This window comes from Micromys minutus (genome assembly GCF_963924665.1).
Source record: "Micromys minutus genome assembly, chromosome: 14".
NCBI classification, from domain to species: Eukaryota; Metazoa; Chordata; class Mammalia; order Rodentia; family Muridae; genus Micromys; species Micromys minutus.
Window position 1 is genome coordinate 43,630,320 of NC_137983.1, and position 17,823 is coordinate 43,648,142.

The window sequence follows — 17,823 nt, forward strand, 5'->3', positions numbered from 1 at the left end:
AGCAAATAAAAATCCACTCTGCACTCTTTTTCAAGTTGAGAGGGTCTTTTTTTTCTTTTCTTTTTTGTTCAGAAACAGGGTTTCCCTGTGTAGCCCTGGCTGTCTTGGAACTCACTCTGTAGACCAGGCCAGCCTTAAAGGTGTGCACTGCCATGCCTGGCTAGTAATTTTTTAGTGTTTGTTGGTTTTGTTTTGTTTTGTTTTTAAATAATTCATACGGTGTCTCAAGCTAGCTTAATTGAAACTTAATACTTTGAGTAGCTAGTTAGGACTTTTTGCTGGTGTTGATATTGAAGTGGGTCCCACAGTGCCTCGATAAAGGAATGTACAAGTTTATTGACTTGGCACCTGCCTCGAGCAGACCAAGAAATGAGGAGGGGGGTGCTCCTTGACTGGATTCTGCTAGCTCTCTGCCGGCTGGAGGTGGGGGCTGGGTGAGGATGCTTCGTATTGCTCTTCTCCTTCCCTGCGGCAGGAGGACAGATTTCACGATACAGCTTCTGTGTGACATCCAGACATTGCTTAAGAGTTTCAGTTCCTAACCAACATGACTAGTCTGCGCGTGGGTAACAGCAGAAGCCGGCATTCAGGGGTCAGCAGTCTCACACCAAACTCTCTGGTCCATTTCCATGGGTGAGCAAGGCCAGCAGGAGTAAGGAGATGGGGATGCAACAAGCTGCAAAGTCAGGTGACTTCTGAGAGGGGTCGATAGTGAAGGTGGTTGGTAGCAAACAAAAAGAGCTCCAGAAGTCAGGGACTGAAGGAGAAAGGCCAGTCAGCTCCTGGCTGTTTTGCTGTCAGCCTAAACCACAGCTTTCCCCAGGGTTACGAAGGGTGTTAGGGCCGGGCAGCCAGGGAATGGGCAGAGCAAGGGTCTGGGAATGGCAGCCAGCACAGCTTTACAACCTCATGACTGAAAACAGCAAAACCCACTTTCCTTTCTCCGTCTCCTTTTCTTCCATTCCTCACGCTGCAGGTTGAACCCAGAGCCTTGCGACTTATAAATAGGTATTCTCTGGATGAACTGCAGCCCTAACATCCCACACTTGTGAAAACTCTACCAGGGGCTGGAGAGAAGGTTCAGTGGTTAAGAACACTGGCTGCTCTTTCAGGGGACCTGGGTTCGATTCCCAGCACCCACATGGTGGCTCACAACTGTCTATAACTACATTTCCAGGGGATCTGATTCCTTTACACAGACATACTTGGAAGTGTAACACATTGCCCTAAGACCAGGCACATACCCCTCATATCAGGGCTGAGTAAGGCAACCCAGTGGGAACGGGGGTCACAGAAGCTGTGACCTTAACTTTCCCAGATTCAGTTCTGCTAATTGAGACTTTCTGATATCTGGCCTGGAAACCAGTTTGGTGTCTGTAAGCAGCCTTGCGCCAAGCTGCAGCAAGTGGGGTCCACACGGTGCGAGCGTCATGCAGGACAGCTTGCAGCAGAGCATTGATTTCCTTTGCCTTTGCTCAGTACTGAGTCACTGGACTAGCAAGGACGAATCACGCTAGGGCGCGGAGCTCTTTAGACCCTCACGGCTAGCTAAGGGGAGAAGAAAGATGTGTCTGCTTGTTGAGCTAAAGTCACACACAGTACATATTCCCTACCAAAGGGGGAAAGAATTCTTTAATAGAGTTTTCTTCTTTTTTTTTAGACTCCCGAGAAGCCGATGAACAGTTGGTAGCAGAAGTAATTGAAACATGTTCACCCGATGCATGTTCTAGATCTTCAGAAAATGAAACGCCACAGGCGACTATCAATTCTCTCTCAGTCAAGGATGTCAAAGGGAAGGCGGAACATGATGTTAGCAAGATCTCAGTAGTGAGGCCTTTTTCCATAGAAACCAGGACTTGCACTGATGACCCTGCCGCTCTTGGAACAACAGCTGCCCAGGGCTGTGTCCCTGGGCTCCCAGGCAAGGCCTTGCCTTCCACCACACCAGAAGCTACTCAGGACAAGCCAGCGATGGACGGAGGCATGGGGGTTTCATTGGAAGCTTTTACAGGAGCCAGTCTGAAGACTGGAAGCCCCTGTCCAGAGCCTGTGGCCAGCAGAAGCAGGCTAAGAAAGCCCAAACCTGTCTCCCTGAGGAAGAAGACAGCTGGGGACACCTCTGAACCGGAAATGTTGATGGAGGGTTCACCTCTCCCTAAGGCTTCCTCCCCGTGGATTCCTGATCAGTTGGATGAGAATGTGAATCCTAGTGTGCAGAGAGGCTCGAGGGCCCACAAATCTCCCCTTCACCTTAAAGAAGCTGCTAGCGTTCTCAGGAATGGCACCTGTGATGCAGGGGCTGAGCTGCAGGAGGGGTTCAAGGACTCCCCGCTCAGACTTGAGGGTGACTTTCCAGAAGATGGGGAGAAAGTTGAGACCAGGAGTGCCCTTCCGGAACAACCCAGCAGAAAACCCAGTAACAAACTGGCACCCAATATACGAAAAGATGGTATCAGTAAGCCAGTAGGTGCTGAGCAGCCTGAAGACCTAACAGTTCAAGATGCCTCTCTTGCCCAAACATCTTCCAAGCTAGATTCCAGTAAATGGGGTCACCCTAATTGCAATTCCTTCGAGAGCTGCCCCATTCTGCAGAACTCCCCGCCCCCCTCCTCTCGAGGCTCTTACCGCTTTGACCCAGATAACTTTAACATTGACGAATCCGTAGATCCCTGTAAGCCAAGTACAGCTTTGACAAGCAGCAGCCTTTGCTCTGCCCCTGGTAATCATGTTAATGAAATCTTAGACTCACCCAAGAAGGCAAAGTCGCGTTTAATAACGTACGTGAGTGACAGCGGGGGCTGGGTGTGTGCTCTGGATTGTTCTCTGGGAACTAGGCAGCTACCTTTGGTGTCTGTGAATTACACTCATGAATATTTGAGACACAGTGGGCCATTTTACGCCTCTGCTCCGCTGCCTAATTCTTCTGTCCATTTGGAAGCATCAGAAATCAGTTGATTTCTGCCTAATTTCTGAAGCCTTAGGTCGTCTCCCCCTACTCGAGGTACTTAAAAAAAAAAAAAAAAGTTTAAAATAAACCGAGTAGAGATTCGAGGTTTTCAGAAACCCCTGTCATGAATCTCGTTGTATACAGAGTGGATTCGGCCCCCGGTGCTGGCTACTGTCTCTGCGTTCCGGAATTACCTGTGTAGGATCAACCACGTTGAGAATGGCCCAACTTGTAGAACAGAAAGTTGTGGTTCGTGTTGTTGGTGATGCAAACTCTTGCTTCCTTGTGTGTTTCTAGTTCATTGGCAAATGTCTGTGATGAGAATCGAGAGTTTCTTAATGGCCAGTTAAATCCGGGTAAATGTGTTGTGTGTTCTGTCTACCCCAGCTGCTCCTGGGAAACCTGAGTGAGCTCTTGTTTAGGTTAGGGGTTCCCAGAGTAATCCCTCTGGCCGTATCTCATGTCAGGTTTTAAATTGTGGTCCAAGATTAAATTATCAGAAATCCCAAGATGAGTATAAAAGGTAGTATACCTGTTTATAACCCTGTGACATCTTGGGAAATATTGGATACACAGTGGTCAGCGACACAAAGGTTAAAATGCTAAAAGGAAGTGCATTTGTGGTTGTCGTTAGATTGGCTAGAGAAATCTGGGTGTTTTTACCTCCATGCATGCCTATGCACCACCTTCATACCGGGCACCTCAGAGGGTAGAAGGGGGCATCAGATCCTCTGGGAACTGGAATTACAGACCATTATTAATCTCCATGTGGAACCCAACCTGGGTCCCCTGGAAAAGCAGCCAGTGCTCTGAAGTGCTGGGCCGTCTCTCCAGCCCCAGAGGAAATATCCAGGGGTTCAAAGAGTAGAAATACTAGTTTGGAGACCAGTAAAGTCAAGCCATACAGTAATGAGTTCTCCAGCGTGTCACCAGCATGCTTATTGTGGATAACGTGACAGGAGCATTTCCATCCGTTCTGCTCTGGGATTGCATGTGAGCGGTTGAGTGGGCTCTGAAAGCTGCTACTTGATTGTTCTAGACAGTCCTCCCTTGACTTCTATGGCTCCATAGCTATATCTGGACAGTGCTGGGGGACATTCTAGTCACGTTTCTGCCCCAGTTCTTCATCCCTTAGTCGCCTGCCAAGCAGAGGCTGAAGCTATGAAGGTGGTACTTTTCTGTAAGATTAGATCTGGGCTCAGGAAGGAGAAACGGACTGTGTCTCATATTTACAAAATGCCCACTTTGAGCCCTGCCATCATCATCATCTGGTGGTGTTTTCTGCTGTTCCATTTTTTCTAATGGGATAATTTTTTGACTTAATAGATCACACGATTTAATTACATTTTTTTTTTTTTTGTACCTGATCAAACTTATTTTCTTGAAAGAAAAGAGCACCGGAGCACTTGTGCATCATTGGGATTTGGAGCATAGAACCTCTTCACTTTTGTGAAGATTGAGGCATAGCGGGGCTAACAGCCAGGTGGATAGATTGATAGTTTTGGGGAATGATAAAAAAGATGAATTGAAATAGAGACAGTACAGTGTGGTGAGGGTTCTGCAGACCAAATGATATGGAACTGATTTCAACTTGTTTTGAAGCAGAGTCTCACTGTGTAAAATTCAGGGTAGCCTTCAGCTTTTGATCCTTCTGCCTTAGCAGTGCTGACTTCCCTCCATGTTACCCCGGGCCTGACTCCCTGTAAGTTCCCTAAGTGCCGCTGGGGCGGGGTCCACCGGGTGTCTTTTCAGCTGTGTTTCAGTTCAGGCGCTGCCCTTGACCTTTAGCTGGGTGTGCTCAGTAGTGAAACTAGTGAAACGCTGCACAGTTACAGGTGTGGGCGATTACTTCTCAATCTATAAATGCAGACATAAAACCCTTCTCAGTGCTCGTATCAATCTCTCCTTCATGGAAATCTCTTGTTACCTAGCATTCATTGGCCAGGGCTAACATTCATGAATATCTTTTTTTTTTTTTTTTTTTTTTTTTTTTAAGTATTCTCTCTTTTTGGCATTCTGTCTGTCTGTTTTGAAATAAGGTCTGACCTGTAGCCCTGGCTGGCCCAGAACTATCTTTGTGGGTGGGCCTGGCCTTGGACTCCCAGGGCTCTGCCTGCCAAGTGTTGGAGGTGCAGGTGTGCACCACCACCATGCCGGGCTTGAGTGAGATAGTTTCAATTTGTATCTCACATGATACCCAGAACTATGCAACCTTTACCTCTGCTAGACAAAAGATAAATGTTGTAGTTTTCACATGACTCTTCCATCTGTCTGTCTCTAATTTTGTTGATGCATCAGGACCTCTGAGCAAGTGAAATTTCTCTGTTTTCTGTTGTAAGTACTTGTGTTGAAGGTTCTGTCTGTCCCTGGGACTGTTGGCAGTCTCCCGCCTCTTCCCCAACTGTCACCCCCTGCATGTTGGCTTCTGTTTGACCTTCTGATAATTTTTTTGCATTTTATTTGCCACATCTTAGTCAGCTTAGCCTTGTAATCGTCTGTAACCAAAGGAGTAAAGATTGCTTTTTCCACCTTGGGTGCAAAAAGCACGCTTACTTAGCATGTGTCATGTGGCATTTTGAACCAAAAGCTGGCCTGGCCCCAGTCATGTGGCAGTGACTTGATGGACCGCTTTGCTACTTAATGTTGACAATTATTAAAATTTTGATTTTTTAAAAATGTTTTTGGTAGGATGACGCTGCTGTCTTAGAGCAGGTAATAAATTTTACCAAGTACACTTAAGTTCGGTTACACTTATAACATTAGGGAAGGACGACCATGAGTTAGTGACCTTGTACACTCTGCTAATTTATAACTTATCTTTGCTTTTGTTTTTCCATGAGAGGAAAACAAATTGGAAATAGCCTTTTTCTTCTTTTGTTGGTCAGAATGGTGTGGTTTTTTATTCCCCCTCTGAATATTTTCAGTTCATTCAAACATAAGAGAATCTGTACTATCCTTGTGATCACAAATTGTGTACTGGTCTAAAAATAAGAGATGGCCAAGTTTTCTTCAGTTCTGGGCATTGTACGTGGTACTTTCCTTTTTCCACCTTAGGACTGAAGAATGGTAACAATTTGTTTACTTTTTTTCCCTTGATACTTTCTCTTGGCCATAGTTCCTTTCTGTAAGCATGCAGGTCTAGACTGCAGCCGTCTTTGGAGATTTCTGTGGTTTCTAGTGCAATAAAGAATTTTCAAAGAATCTGGTCCAGCGTGGTAATTTTTCTGGTGACCGTCAAAACCAAGCGAGATCATAACCAAATGTTGCTAGCTGCTGAGGCTGTTCTTAGAGGTGCTTAGATTCGCTGAAACTTTTTTTTCTTTTTTTGTGCCGTGTATCTAAATTCGTGGGGTTCAGAGTTCTGGTATCTGGCAATCTATAGAACCGAATGGGGTGGTCTTGCCAGAGAATGAGCCTGGCTGTGGGCAAGCTTCATCTCCACGGCTCTCCGGTGCAAGTGTATGATCATGTGGTGCTGCGTGCTTTGGCTTCTCTCCCACACCCGTGCTGTGTTCCATCTCATACCCAGACAGTTGTCATCAGGATTCCAAACTTGCCTGTCTGTTCCTCTCATTTCTAGGAGTGGCTGCAAGGTGAAGAAATACGAAACTCAGTCTCTTGACTTGGATGCATGTTCTCAGGTAAGCCTGTGCCGCTCGCCAGGATGGGTTTTGTCCCATTCTGGGTACTCCTTAAGGAACCCTGTTATTAGATTCTCAGTGCTCTAAATCTGTCCAGGAAGACCCTGAAAGAAAAGATAACTCGGGGACTGGAGAGATGGCTTATGGGCTAAGAGCACAGGCTGCTCTAGCAGAGAACACAGGTTCGGTCCCCAGCACCCACATGGCAGCTCAGAACTCTGTAAATCCAGTTCCAGGGGATCAGCACCCTCACACAGACATGCATGCAAGCAAAACTCCAGTGTACATAAAAATAAATCATTAAAATTATACAAACAGTGTATATTCTCCCCCCCACCCACCAGAGATGGTGTGAAATGTTAGTGTAGGTTCAGCAGTTGACTCTGATAGCTGCATGCTTTGTTTAATTTTTATTTTAAAGCTCAGGTAGATTTCAGATTTTTTGCCTTCAACAAAATGGAGAACCTGAAAATAAGCCTGACGAGGAGAGGCTGAGCATTGACCCGGAAAGGGTCCAGAGAGTAGAGAGATGCGCTCAGGACAGGACTTGCAGGCCGCCTTTCCTTGTTTATAATCAGTGATAGATCTCATTATGGTTCCAATTGCTTCCTACTGGTTACAGCTAGAAAGATGGGATCCAGGAATTAAATGACACTTTGGAGACAGTTAAATCTTATTTCACCTACTGATTTATGATACACATACATGAATATATGGAGTGATTATGAGACAAATAAAACCCCTAAAACCAGAGCAGACAGGTCTGACTGTGATGCAGTCTTTTTATGCTTTTAGACTTTATTTCAGTGTAACCACAGTTATAGAAGCACACAATGAAGTTGAGTTTACTTTATTTTGTGCACTCTGCCAACAGCTTCATGTAAGATGCTTTAAAAGGGGCAGGGGGTATTTGCAATTGGAATTCCTTTTCTGACTGTTACAAGTACATGGGGAAAAAGCTTTCCTCAAATTCTGCCAAAGCAGGTAGACATTTATTTTTAGTTTTCCAAAACAAATGAAAAACAGCAACAAAACCAGGTGTGGGACACATGGCTTCAATGCCAGGACCTTGGAGGCAGGGGCAGGTAGATAGTGATGAGTTTGAGGCTAGCCAGGTCTTACATTTGTGAGTTTCAGGCCAGCCAGGGCTACTTCGTAGACCCTGTCTCAAAAACAAACAAAAAAAACCAAACAGATAAAAAGCCCTTACTTTATTATACTATACAGCTTTAGAGATTAATTGGTTAGATAAACTCTGCTTTTGTGCATGACCATATTCAAAAGCATTTGAATTGCACATATTTTGTGTATGTGCATGTGTGTAGAAGTCAGGGAACCACTTGGAGGAGGTAGATTCTCTCATTGAACCATGAGTACTGGGAACTGAGCATCATCCTTGGAGGCTCATCATCATCACTCACCTGCCGAGTCACCTTACCATCCCCCATCTTTGGTGATTCTCGTAAATCTTACAGTAGTTTAAGGACAATGCATGCATTAGTAGTTATGCTATAACCAGACAGCACAAGAACCCAGAGACAGTGAAAGAAGTTCTTTAAGCAGAGAAAAGACCTTAAGGGGGGAAAAAAAAGACTTAAACAACATTCTGTCTGTCCTTGACAATTTCTCCATGTACCCTGTATTTTGATGTTACCCACCCACACCCCCATGGGATAAGTTCTTGATAGAAATGGAGTGGAAATACAGATTCAGGGGAAGAAAATACTGTAAATTCATGACTATTAAAGGGCGTGTTTGTGCAGCTTTAAAGTGGGTCTCAGGCTTACCATATCACCAGAGTAACTAAGTTACACCAGCAAGTTCAGTATTGAGAGTAGAATGCTGGCTATTAATGAGAATCATTTATGACTATTTCAATATGGTCCCTGAAAGATAATTGGTCATTTTCTTGTGCACTTGAACTAAGGAGGAATATACTTAAGGAAACTTGGGAACTCTTTTTATCTCTGACCTTTCGAAGTGCTTGCTTTCCCATTTAGGTTAGAAAAGCTCAACTTTTAGAATTTTAGGCCCAGCCACAGTAATGAAGTTCTAGAAACAACAGCATTTACTGTTTGGAGGACTGAAGCTTCCTCCTGGTTTTGTGGAAATACCCTCATGGAGTCACGGATACGAGTTCCATTCCAAAAGTGTCACCTCACCGGGCGCCATGACTGCCCTCCTGAGGGACAATCTCTTCTCTCTCGTGTTTCCCAGGATGAAGGAGCCGTGATCTCCCAGATCTCAGACATTCCTAATAGGGACGGCCACGCCACTGATGAGGAGAAACTGGCGTCCACGTCGTGTGGTCAGAAGTCAGTGGGGGCTGAGGTGAAAGGTGAGCCGGGGAAGACCCAGAGCACCATGAATGTTCAGTGTTCCCGTCGCTACAGTAAGCCGTGAGTTTTCACCTCAGGCACAGGTAGGGAAGCACAGGTATGCTGAAAGGCCCAAGTCACCAGAGGGACAGTCACCATGCAGATCTGTACTTTGTTCATGGCAGGAGATACAGAAGTGCTTACCGCAGTCCTAGGCAGGGACACAGGGAGGTTCGGGGAAGGGGTCCAGGGATGCTGATTGAATTATCTACCATTTCATGTCAGTCCAGGCCACCTTAACGTATCGTGGCCTGTAAAATGCCCTTCGTGTGGCCTTCTGGGACTGCTATGTTTATTGTTTAGCTTCCAGCCTTGACGGTTGTAGTGCTTGACTGTGTTGGCCCAACCCTCAATGCTCTGCCTACGCTTGCTTTCTCCCATCCTTCAGAGAAGCTGCACTGCCCAGTACGTTGATCAGGTCACCCGATGAGGAGAAAGTGCGTTTTTGTCCATTTTTCACAAGGTTCATAGCTGATGTCTGTGCAGCAAAAGTGAGGCCAAGAGAAAAAACACAAATTTATGATCAAGTTCTTTTTGTTTGTCTGTCTCTGCACTGCTGGGATCTGAACCCAGGGCTTTTGTGTGTGCCAGACAGGCACTCTGACACCTAGCTATATCCCTAGCCCTTGGTTTTATTGAGTCTGATTTGCCCTATAGCCCAGGGTAACCCTGAGTTCAGCATCCCCCTGCCTCTGTCAGTGGAGTGTTTGTAGGTATGTCTCATCATGACCTCATTAAAGTAAGTCTTTCATAGCACAAGAGCCTTCTAAAGAAAAGGATATGGTTTTGTCTTGACTTTTCTTTTTAGGACACACTAACTGAAACTAATTTATTGTTATTATTATTAATTAACTAATTAATTAATTTATTGAGGCTAGCTTTATAGCTCTGGTTGGCAAACTGACCAAGCCAGCTCAGTCAGTCAACAGGTTCTCCAGGGCAAGAGTGAGGATTAAAAAGAAAAAGGCCAATTAGACAACATTAGTACATGATTCCAGAGAGTGCTGAGGCTGCAGCGGGTTTATTATTTTCCAATCTGCTTTTATACCACTTTAAGTACGTACAGAAGGATAAGATCAGTTCTGGGTCCAGGAACAAGCAAGGCAGTAACAAAATCCTGTAACCACCTTTCTAGGGGCTCATCAGGATGACCAAGACTGAAAGAATGCCACACCTGCCTGCTGAGCCTGCTCTGAGTTTTGCATTAACTCAAATGTAAATGTTTTAAATCCAGGCCTATTTCCTGAGTTCTGGCCCAAAGTTTGATCCCCCCCCCACCCCAGCTTACTTCTTTTGTCCTGGCCTAATGTCAGATTCCTACCTAGTGCCTAGAAGCAAGCAGCCCCAAAAGGCTTTCCACATGGAACACTCATGTAGATCAGACTGGTCTCAAATGTGTAGCAGTCCTCCAGCCTGTGCTTCCCAAGTGCCGGGACTTCGGTCCCATGTCACCCAGTGTCTTAGCCACTTTACTTTTGCCCTGACAAAACAACACAACCAAGACAACTTACAAAAGAAAGCATTTTCCTTTCATATCTGGGGGCTCATGGTTCCAGAGGGTTTGAGGCCATGGCCATCATGTTGTAGTGGGGAGCATGGCAGCAGGCTCAGCACTGGTAAAGTAGCTGAGAGTTTATTTGTTGACAACAACCACACAAAGGCTGGGAGAGGGAACTGACTAGGAATGACTGGATTTCTGAAACCTCAGTGAAAGTCAAAACCCAGTGACATGCCTCCTCCAGCAAGGCCACACCTCCTAACCCTTCCCAAACAGTTCCATCAGCTGGGAACCAGGTATTTAGGTATATGAGCCACAGAAACGGTTCTCACTCACCTTCCTCTTCCTCTCCTGTCCCAAAAGGCCATGAAGAAATACATCTAGTCCAACTTCAAAAGTTCCTATAGTCTTTCAGTCTCAAGACTGTTTAAAGTCCAAGTATCTTCTGAGACTCAAGGCAATTTCTTCATTGTAACTCACTGTGAAATCAAAAGACAAATTACATACTTCCAACATATAGTGTGTAGAGTATACAGTACCATTCCAAAAGGGAGGAAGACACAAGAAATAGCAACCTCCAGCCTGTAGCTCTGTGTCCCATGCCAGAGGCTTCTGATGGCACTTCCCTTGCAACATACTTCTTGAGTGGTTCCCCTCCCTGTCTGCCGCTCTTTCCTGCACATATGCCATGCCCGAGGCGTCTGCAGTATCTTGAGGTCTCCCCTCAGCCCAGGCTTCACTTTCACAGTTTCTCAAGCTGGCCTCTCAGGGCCTCCATGCAGAGAGAGATTGCTCTGCCACACAGCTGACCCCAGTGGCTTTCCTTACACTCCCCCCCCCCCCCCCATCCACACAGGAGGATCACACCACCTCCTTACTCCTGTATTCATGATTCCAAAGCCCTGTGGTTGTTGATGCCAAATTCTGCTGCTTGCTTGGAATGGCTCCTGGCCACTGCCTTGAATGAATTACATCAGCATAAGCTTTGATTTAGGCTGTAGTTGCCTTTCAGAAGCAGATAACACCTTAGGCCTTTTCACAAGCTGCAAGTTGAGCTGGCTAGTGTCTCGGGGGTAAAGGGCGGGGCTTGTTCCATTTCTCCATATCTCTTTTAGCATAAACCTTGGCTGCAGCATTAAGTTTCCTGGTGTCCTTTTTCTCCCCAGACTACTCCTTTTGTATTCCTTTTTGCCTCACTTTTCTCTTATTATCATCGATCTGCATAAGAGGAGTCACTAATGACCATGGGGCATAATCAATATGAGGCTGTCCTGAAATCTTCTCTATCACTGAAACTAGTCCAGAACACATCAGTTTGGCCTCAGACAGAGTTTTATTACAGGGGTGAAGCAGCCATGTTCTTTGCCTACCTGATAGAAGCATGCTCTCTAGGCCAGAGGCTATAGTGTTCCCTCTAAAGCCTGTGAACTGGGCCTCTCTGTAGAGTCCACATTACTCCCAACATTTGTTTCCCAAGCTCCAAGTAGAATGGCCTTTTAAGCCCCCTTTACAGTGTCCACCCAGTTTCCTAGGCTGAAGTCCCATGGTCTTCCACATTCCTCCAAAACCCCCAACGTGGTCAGGCCTGTTGCAGCAGGAGCTCATACTCTCATACCAGCTTCCGTGTTAGGCTGCTGTGGTCAGTGATTGACCAGTACCTGTGAAATCCTTCACACGCTAGCCCAGAACCGAGACTAACCTGACCCAGTGCCTCGTACCGCAGGGCAACCTACATCACTCTGGAAGAAAGACCAGCACATGTGTGCTCTCAAACTCTGCTCACTGAAGGTTTAGAACTGTGGGCTAGACAGAAAACAGCATTAAAGATTTGACTCTTCGTAAGTAACAGTTTAATTTGTGAGACCTGCCGATAACCCTGGAAAGCGGGTAGAAAGTCAATCCCTGATCGGGTCACTCCCTGCAGCCTCTTCTCTGTGCCACACTTCAGTTCCCACTGTGTTCACTTCTGTGCTGTATCTGATGCCTGAGACAGCTGAAGAGGAAGGACTTACATCAGACTGTGGTTTAAAGTAAAACAGATGTAAACAAATCGTTATGACACTCCATAGTGTATTAAGTGAATATCAACTGAAGTAGTACTTAAATATTGCAACAAGGAGATGTTTAGCTTTACTTTTTATGTGCTTTTAAAAAATGTTTCTTTAGGAATATACATAGTGTTATCTCCAGCTGTGTCGCGCTCCACCCCCAAGGAAACCAGTTAGAAGGGTGTAAAGTCAATAAGGAACTTGGTTTTCAGGCTTGGATTTCAAGCTTGTTTTATTTGCTACATTAGTTATTGCTGTTAATTAGATTTCTTAGCCCATGCCTGGACAGACCACACCAAACAAACACAGTTCCACGTGGAGAGGTTTAATAGAACAGGATGGGGCAAGGTCAAGAGAAAAGAAGAGGAAAAAGAGAAAGGAGGAGGGGTTTTGGTCTTTTGTAGGAGTAGTGATGTCACTTGCTCCTAGGTGGAGGTGGGATTCTGAACTGATATCTTCTGGGAATGCTTTGGCTGTTTCCATGGCAATTGATGTGCTAGGTTCCTGTCACCTGTGGGTGGAGCCTCTGCTGGGGGAAGGGGCTATCCTAATGCCAACATTCCTCCCTTTTTCTTATCATAAAAAGAGAGAAAAGGAGGGGATAGGGAAGCCGATGGTGAAAAGGGAATAACAGTTATAGTGTCAGGTTGTCTTCCTGAGGTAGAATTTAAATGTTCTTAGACTTAGCAGGAGGATTGGTTTCTGCTTTCTGAAATCAGCCAGGTTGGGTAACAGCTCACATGCTAAACTTCCAGTGGACACAAGAGGGCAGACTGGCCATTCCTTCTGCCTGTGGGTGGACAGCTCAAGGCCAGCTCTCTACAAACTTGCCTTCTTGTGGACTTTTAGTGGCAAACAAGAGTTCAAAAAAGGGAATGCCGGGCATCTGGACCTGCGCTGGAGTTGCCTCATCTTCACCAGAAACAAATGGACCCCCTCCTTGGGCTAAGTATGAAAATGACTTTCTGTGTTTCAGGCATGGAAAAAGAGACATGCCCGAAGATGGAGAAAGAGGAGCTGACCATGCATGTGAGTTCCCAAACATGGAGGGTTGGGGTAGCCTGGGTGTCTTTGAGTGTTTGGGAGCCCATGGTCATTTGATAAATGCATTCTAGCTAATAGTAGGCGATGAGGAGAAAAAGAAGTATATGGCTGTCTAGTTGGCTCAGCAGGCAGAGTGCCAGCTGCTGGAACCTGGCCACCAGAGTTGAGCTCCCCAAATTCATAAAGGTGGAAGGAGCACATGGACTCCACATATTGTCTTCTGACCTCTGCGTGTGTACTGTGGTACACATGCCTACTCATACGCGAGTATGTGTTATATGCAGTTTCTTCATCCACAGAACTTACTGCTTGTAACTAATGTTCTTTACGGCAACCAGTAGCTCCGTGTGACTACTACCAACTTGAACTGTTAATCTTACCTGAGATAGATGCCTTGTATAATGTGAAATGCAACCAGCCTTTGAGAACTTGGTACACAGAAAGGGAATATTTAGTTAAATGTTCTGGTAACTTCTCATTATCAACTCTTCATAAAATAACATTTTGGGTATGTTGAGTTAACTGCGCTATTAAAATCAAAGTTGGAAATGGTGGCTCACACCTTGTAAGCAGTACTTGGGAGGCTAAGTTGGGAAGAATGGCCCAAGTTCAAGACTGTCTTAAGATTTCAGAGCAAGTATCTTAGTTACATTTCTGTCACTGGGATTAAACACCACAAGCAGGGCAACCTGTAGGGAAAGGGGCTCACTTGAGGTGTACAGTCCCAGTCTGGGATAGTGGAACAGAAGTGGTGTGATGCTGTCCACAAGGATGGAGGGAGCGCCAGCTGCAGCAGCGGGTAGCTGGAGCTCACAAGCTGGAAACGAGAGAGTTCACTGAGGATGTCAGGAGACTCTTGAAGTCTCAAGCCCTCCTCTAGAGACATACCACTTCCAACAAGGTTGAATCCTCCTAGAGAGCTGTCTGTAGTTCTTAGTTATGTTTCAGCGTTGCTCACCTAATCTCCCTTTTCTGGTACCAGCTCCAGCTCAGGCCCTTATTCTTCCTTAATCCATGATGGTTCCTCAGTCTTTGTCTTCAGAAACCTTGACAGTTTGATTTGTACTTGAGACAGGACTTCTTTGTGCAACCTTGACTGTCCTGGAGTTCACTGTGTAGACAAGCTGACCTTGAACTCAGAGATCCTCCTGCCTCTGCCTCCCATTCCTGGGGTTAAAGGCATGTGCCACCATGCCTTGCTGACCTCAACATTTTTTAAGAGTGATGGCCAGTCACCATTTTTTGTTCTTTTTGTGTGTGTATATATGTGTTCATGTGTAGGTATGTGCTTACATGTATGTGGGTGCACATGCATGTGTATACATATGCCTATGGAGGCCCAAAGTTGATGTGAAGACTTTTCTGTTTTCCTTTTTGTATTTTTTTGGGACAGGGTTGATCTGTGTAGCTCTGGATATCCTAGACCTTGCTCTGTAGACCAGGCTGGCTCTAAACTCAAGAGATCCACCTGCTTCTGCTTTCTGAGTTCTGGGTTTAAAAATGTGGATCACCACTGCCCACCAAAGATCAGATAGATTTGCCATGTCTGCCTATTTAAGCATGGGAGTTGATCATGCATGTTAGAATCATTGCCAAAAATAGTTGAACAGATCCACACACAGCATGGGACACATCCCCAAAAACACCAGCAAAATAAGGCACTGAAGCATGCTTTCTTTATGTCTGGGATCCTCTGGTAACTGACCACTTGACAAGCACATTCGTCCTTTCTATAAGAAGAAAGCCTTCCTAAGGGATCTGTTCCTCTAACATAAGCTCGCCCCCGTAGTAAGAACTATAACTAGATTGCTTATTTAAAGTTTCCCTTTTCCTGTTTCTTCTGCAAGCACATTTTTCAAGGGTTTCATCTTCTTTGGGGGGAGGGTAAGGATGTTACTGAGGGCCATTTGGAGTTAATTAGCTGGAGACTAACCATGTTACATACAACCCCTGTCCTGCAGGGATTGCTGGAGTCCTCTTCAGAAAAGGCCCCCGTGTCTGTGGCCTGTGGGGGTGAGAGCCCCCTGGATGGGATCTGCCTCAGCGAAGCAGACAAGACTGCCGTGCTCACATTGATCAGAGAAGAGGTAAAGTTGTTGTTCTGTCTGCAGAAGGTACCGTCTCTGTTGACCTGCCTCGCCTCAGCCTTCAGGTTCCCATTCTCCATGGCCTGTGTGGCTCACGTAAAGGGCTCCCTGTAGACTTCAGCAACGGCGCTGGTGCTCAGCAAGCTGACGTGACGAGGTGTTAATAAGACCCACACACTCCTATATGCCTAAGAGTTGTGGGCACTTAGCAGTGGGATTCCACAAACCCTTTAAGAAGATCCGTGCTCCAGTTTCTGTTTTGAGGTCCTGAAGAGCCTCTATTCCAAGTGCTAATGATCCATTGTTGGGTGCCTGCCTTCCTCATCTGCCGTACCTCTGTGCTGGCTTTGGCATTTGGGTTTGGTGTTTAAGATTCCATATTGTTTTAAGAAATAATTTTTTCCCCTTGCAGTACAATATAAGCCAGGAAGCATTTCAGTTACAGGGCTTCCAAAGCTTTCTGAAATGATGTTGCACTGGTGATTGGGGATGCCAGGTAGTCCAGTGGTCAGTACTTGGGGGCTGTGTTCAGGAGAAACAGTCTTTTAGATGAGAAGAATGGCTGTGTCTTTCTCCCAAAGATTAGGCTGTGAGGTGACAGTAATAGTCCCAAGGAAAGCGTTGTCTAGTCAGCTGAAGTACTCTGGGTTCTTTTTATTTTTTAAGATTTCTTTTTATTTTTTGTGTATGTCTATTGCCCACAGAAATCAGAGGGAAGCATCTGATTCCCAAAGCTGGAGTTAAGGCAGTTGTGAGCTGCCATGTAGGTCCTTTGCAAGAGCAGCCAGTGGTCTTAACCTCTGAGCCATTCCTCCAGCTCCATCCTTCATTCTTGCCATTCTTAATATAAGCACAAATGTAGAAGATGCTCCAGTCAGGCAGAAGGGAGAACCTGTACTCCCTAGGAGAGCACTGGATGTCCTTTCCATCCCTGAGCAGGACAAGCAGAACTGAGACGCGGAGTGGTGCATTCTTTCCAGCTATCAAGAGGGTCTCAGAGATGAATCTGGCTTCCAGTCAGAGTAGCAGGATTGGTCTGTACTGATGGTCACACAGTGGGGTACACCTTGAGCCCCTTCAATCTAATTCAGTGTTGAGAAGTCACTGCATGTCAGCACAGCACTTGGGTGGCTGAGTCAGGAGGATCACAAGTTTAAAGCTGTTATAGCCTCTGTCACTGGGAATTTCTTTCTTTCTTTCTTTTTTTTTTTTTTTTAAAGATTTATTTATGAGAACACTGTTGCTGTCTTCAGACATCATCAGAAGAGGGCATCAGATCCCATTCTAGATGGTTGTGAGCCACCATGTGGTTGCTGGGAATTGAACTCAGGACCTTTGGAAGAGCTATCAGTGCTCTTAACCGCTGAGCCATCGCTCCAGGGCACTGTGTTCCTTGTTAACTGAGTATGTTGTGCCAGACTTGGTCATGTATTATTTTTCAGTTCCCACTAGATCGAAGAGGTAACACAAAGCTTTACTCTAATCTAGATCATCACTAAAGAGATTGAAGCAAATGAGTGGAAGAAGAAATACGAAGAGACCCGAGAAGAAGTCCTGGAGATGAGGTTAGACTGGCTTGGGGGTGGGGCTTGGAGATGAGGTTAGACTGATTGGGGGTGGGCTTGGAGTTGAGGTTAGACTGACTGGGGGTGGGGCTTGGAGATGAGGTTAGACTGATTGGGGGTGGGGCTTGGAGTTGAGGTTAGACTGACTGGGGGTGGGGGGTTTGGAGATGAGGTTAGACAGGCACTGAAGTCATCAAAAGCTTCTGGAGTTAAGGGTATAGCTCAGAGGCAGAGTACCGCTTACTTCACTTACTCGAGACTAGGATTCCATTTCTAGCACCAAACATAAGCCTTTTTCATTTCCTTTCTTCCTTTTTGTCTTGTGCTAAGAACGTTTAACCTTCCAGAACTTTAGTAAACCTTATATATAGAGAAAAATCCAAAGAATGGAGGTGGGGCCGAGATAATGGTTTGTATATGTGTTATTATATGTTAATAAATTTCAGGCAGCATTTTTCTGGCTACCATTGTTTCTTCTGATAACAAGTTTTAGAATTATAGATATACTAAATTGCTTCTTTTTTTCTTACTTAGGAAGATTGTGTCAGAATATGAAAAGACCATTGCCCAAATGATTGGTAAGGACTTGGAAGGTGGTTTTTTGTTTGTTTGTTG

At 45.5% G+C, this 17,823-nt stretch overlaps 1 protein-coding gene across 3 annotated transcripts in view; it reads left to right on the forward strand.

Moving 5' to 3' along the window:
• The window catches only part of TACC1 (transforming acidic coiled-coil containing protein 1), a gene marked incomplete at its 5' end in the record, with an annotated part of 79,377 nt that overhangs the window by 49,405 nt on the left and 12,149 nt on the right, over positions 1-17,823 (forward strand). For 2 of the 3 annotated variants that reach the window (XM_080928808.1, XM_080928807.1), the window contains 7 exons: positions 1,661-2,777; positions 6,528-6,588; positions 8,806-8,926; positions 13,489-13,541; positions 15,518-15,643; positions 17,132-17,208; positions 17,743-17,786. In XM_080928808.1, coding sequence (XP_080784934.1) covers positions 1,661-2,777; positions 6,528-6,588; positions 8,806-8,926; positions 13,489-13,541; positions 15,518-15,643; positions 17,132-17,208; positions 17,743-17,786 — 1,599 coding nt within the window. The remainder of the gene's footprint in view (positions 1-1,660; positions 2,778-6,527; positions 6,589-8,805; positions 8,927-13,488; positions 13,542-15,517; positions 15,644-17,131; positions 17,209-17,742; positions 17,787-17,823) is intronic. The other variant, XM_080928806.1, reaches the window with a different exon arrangement.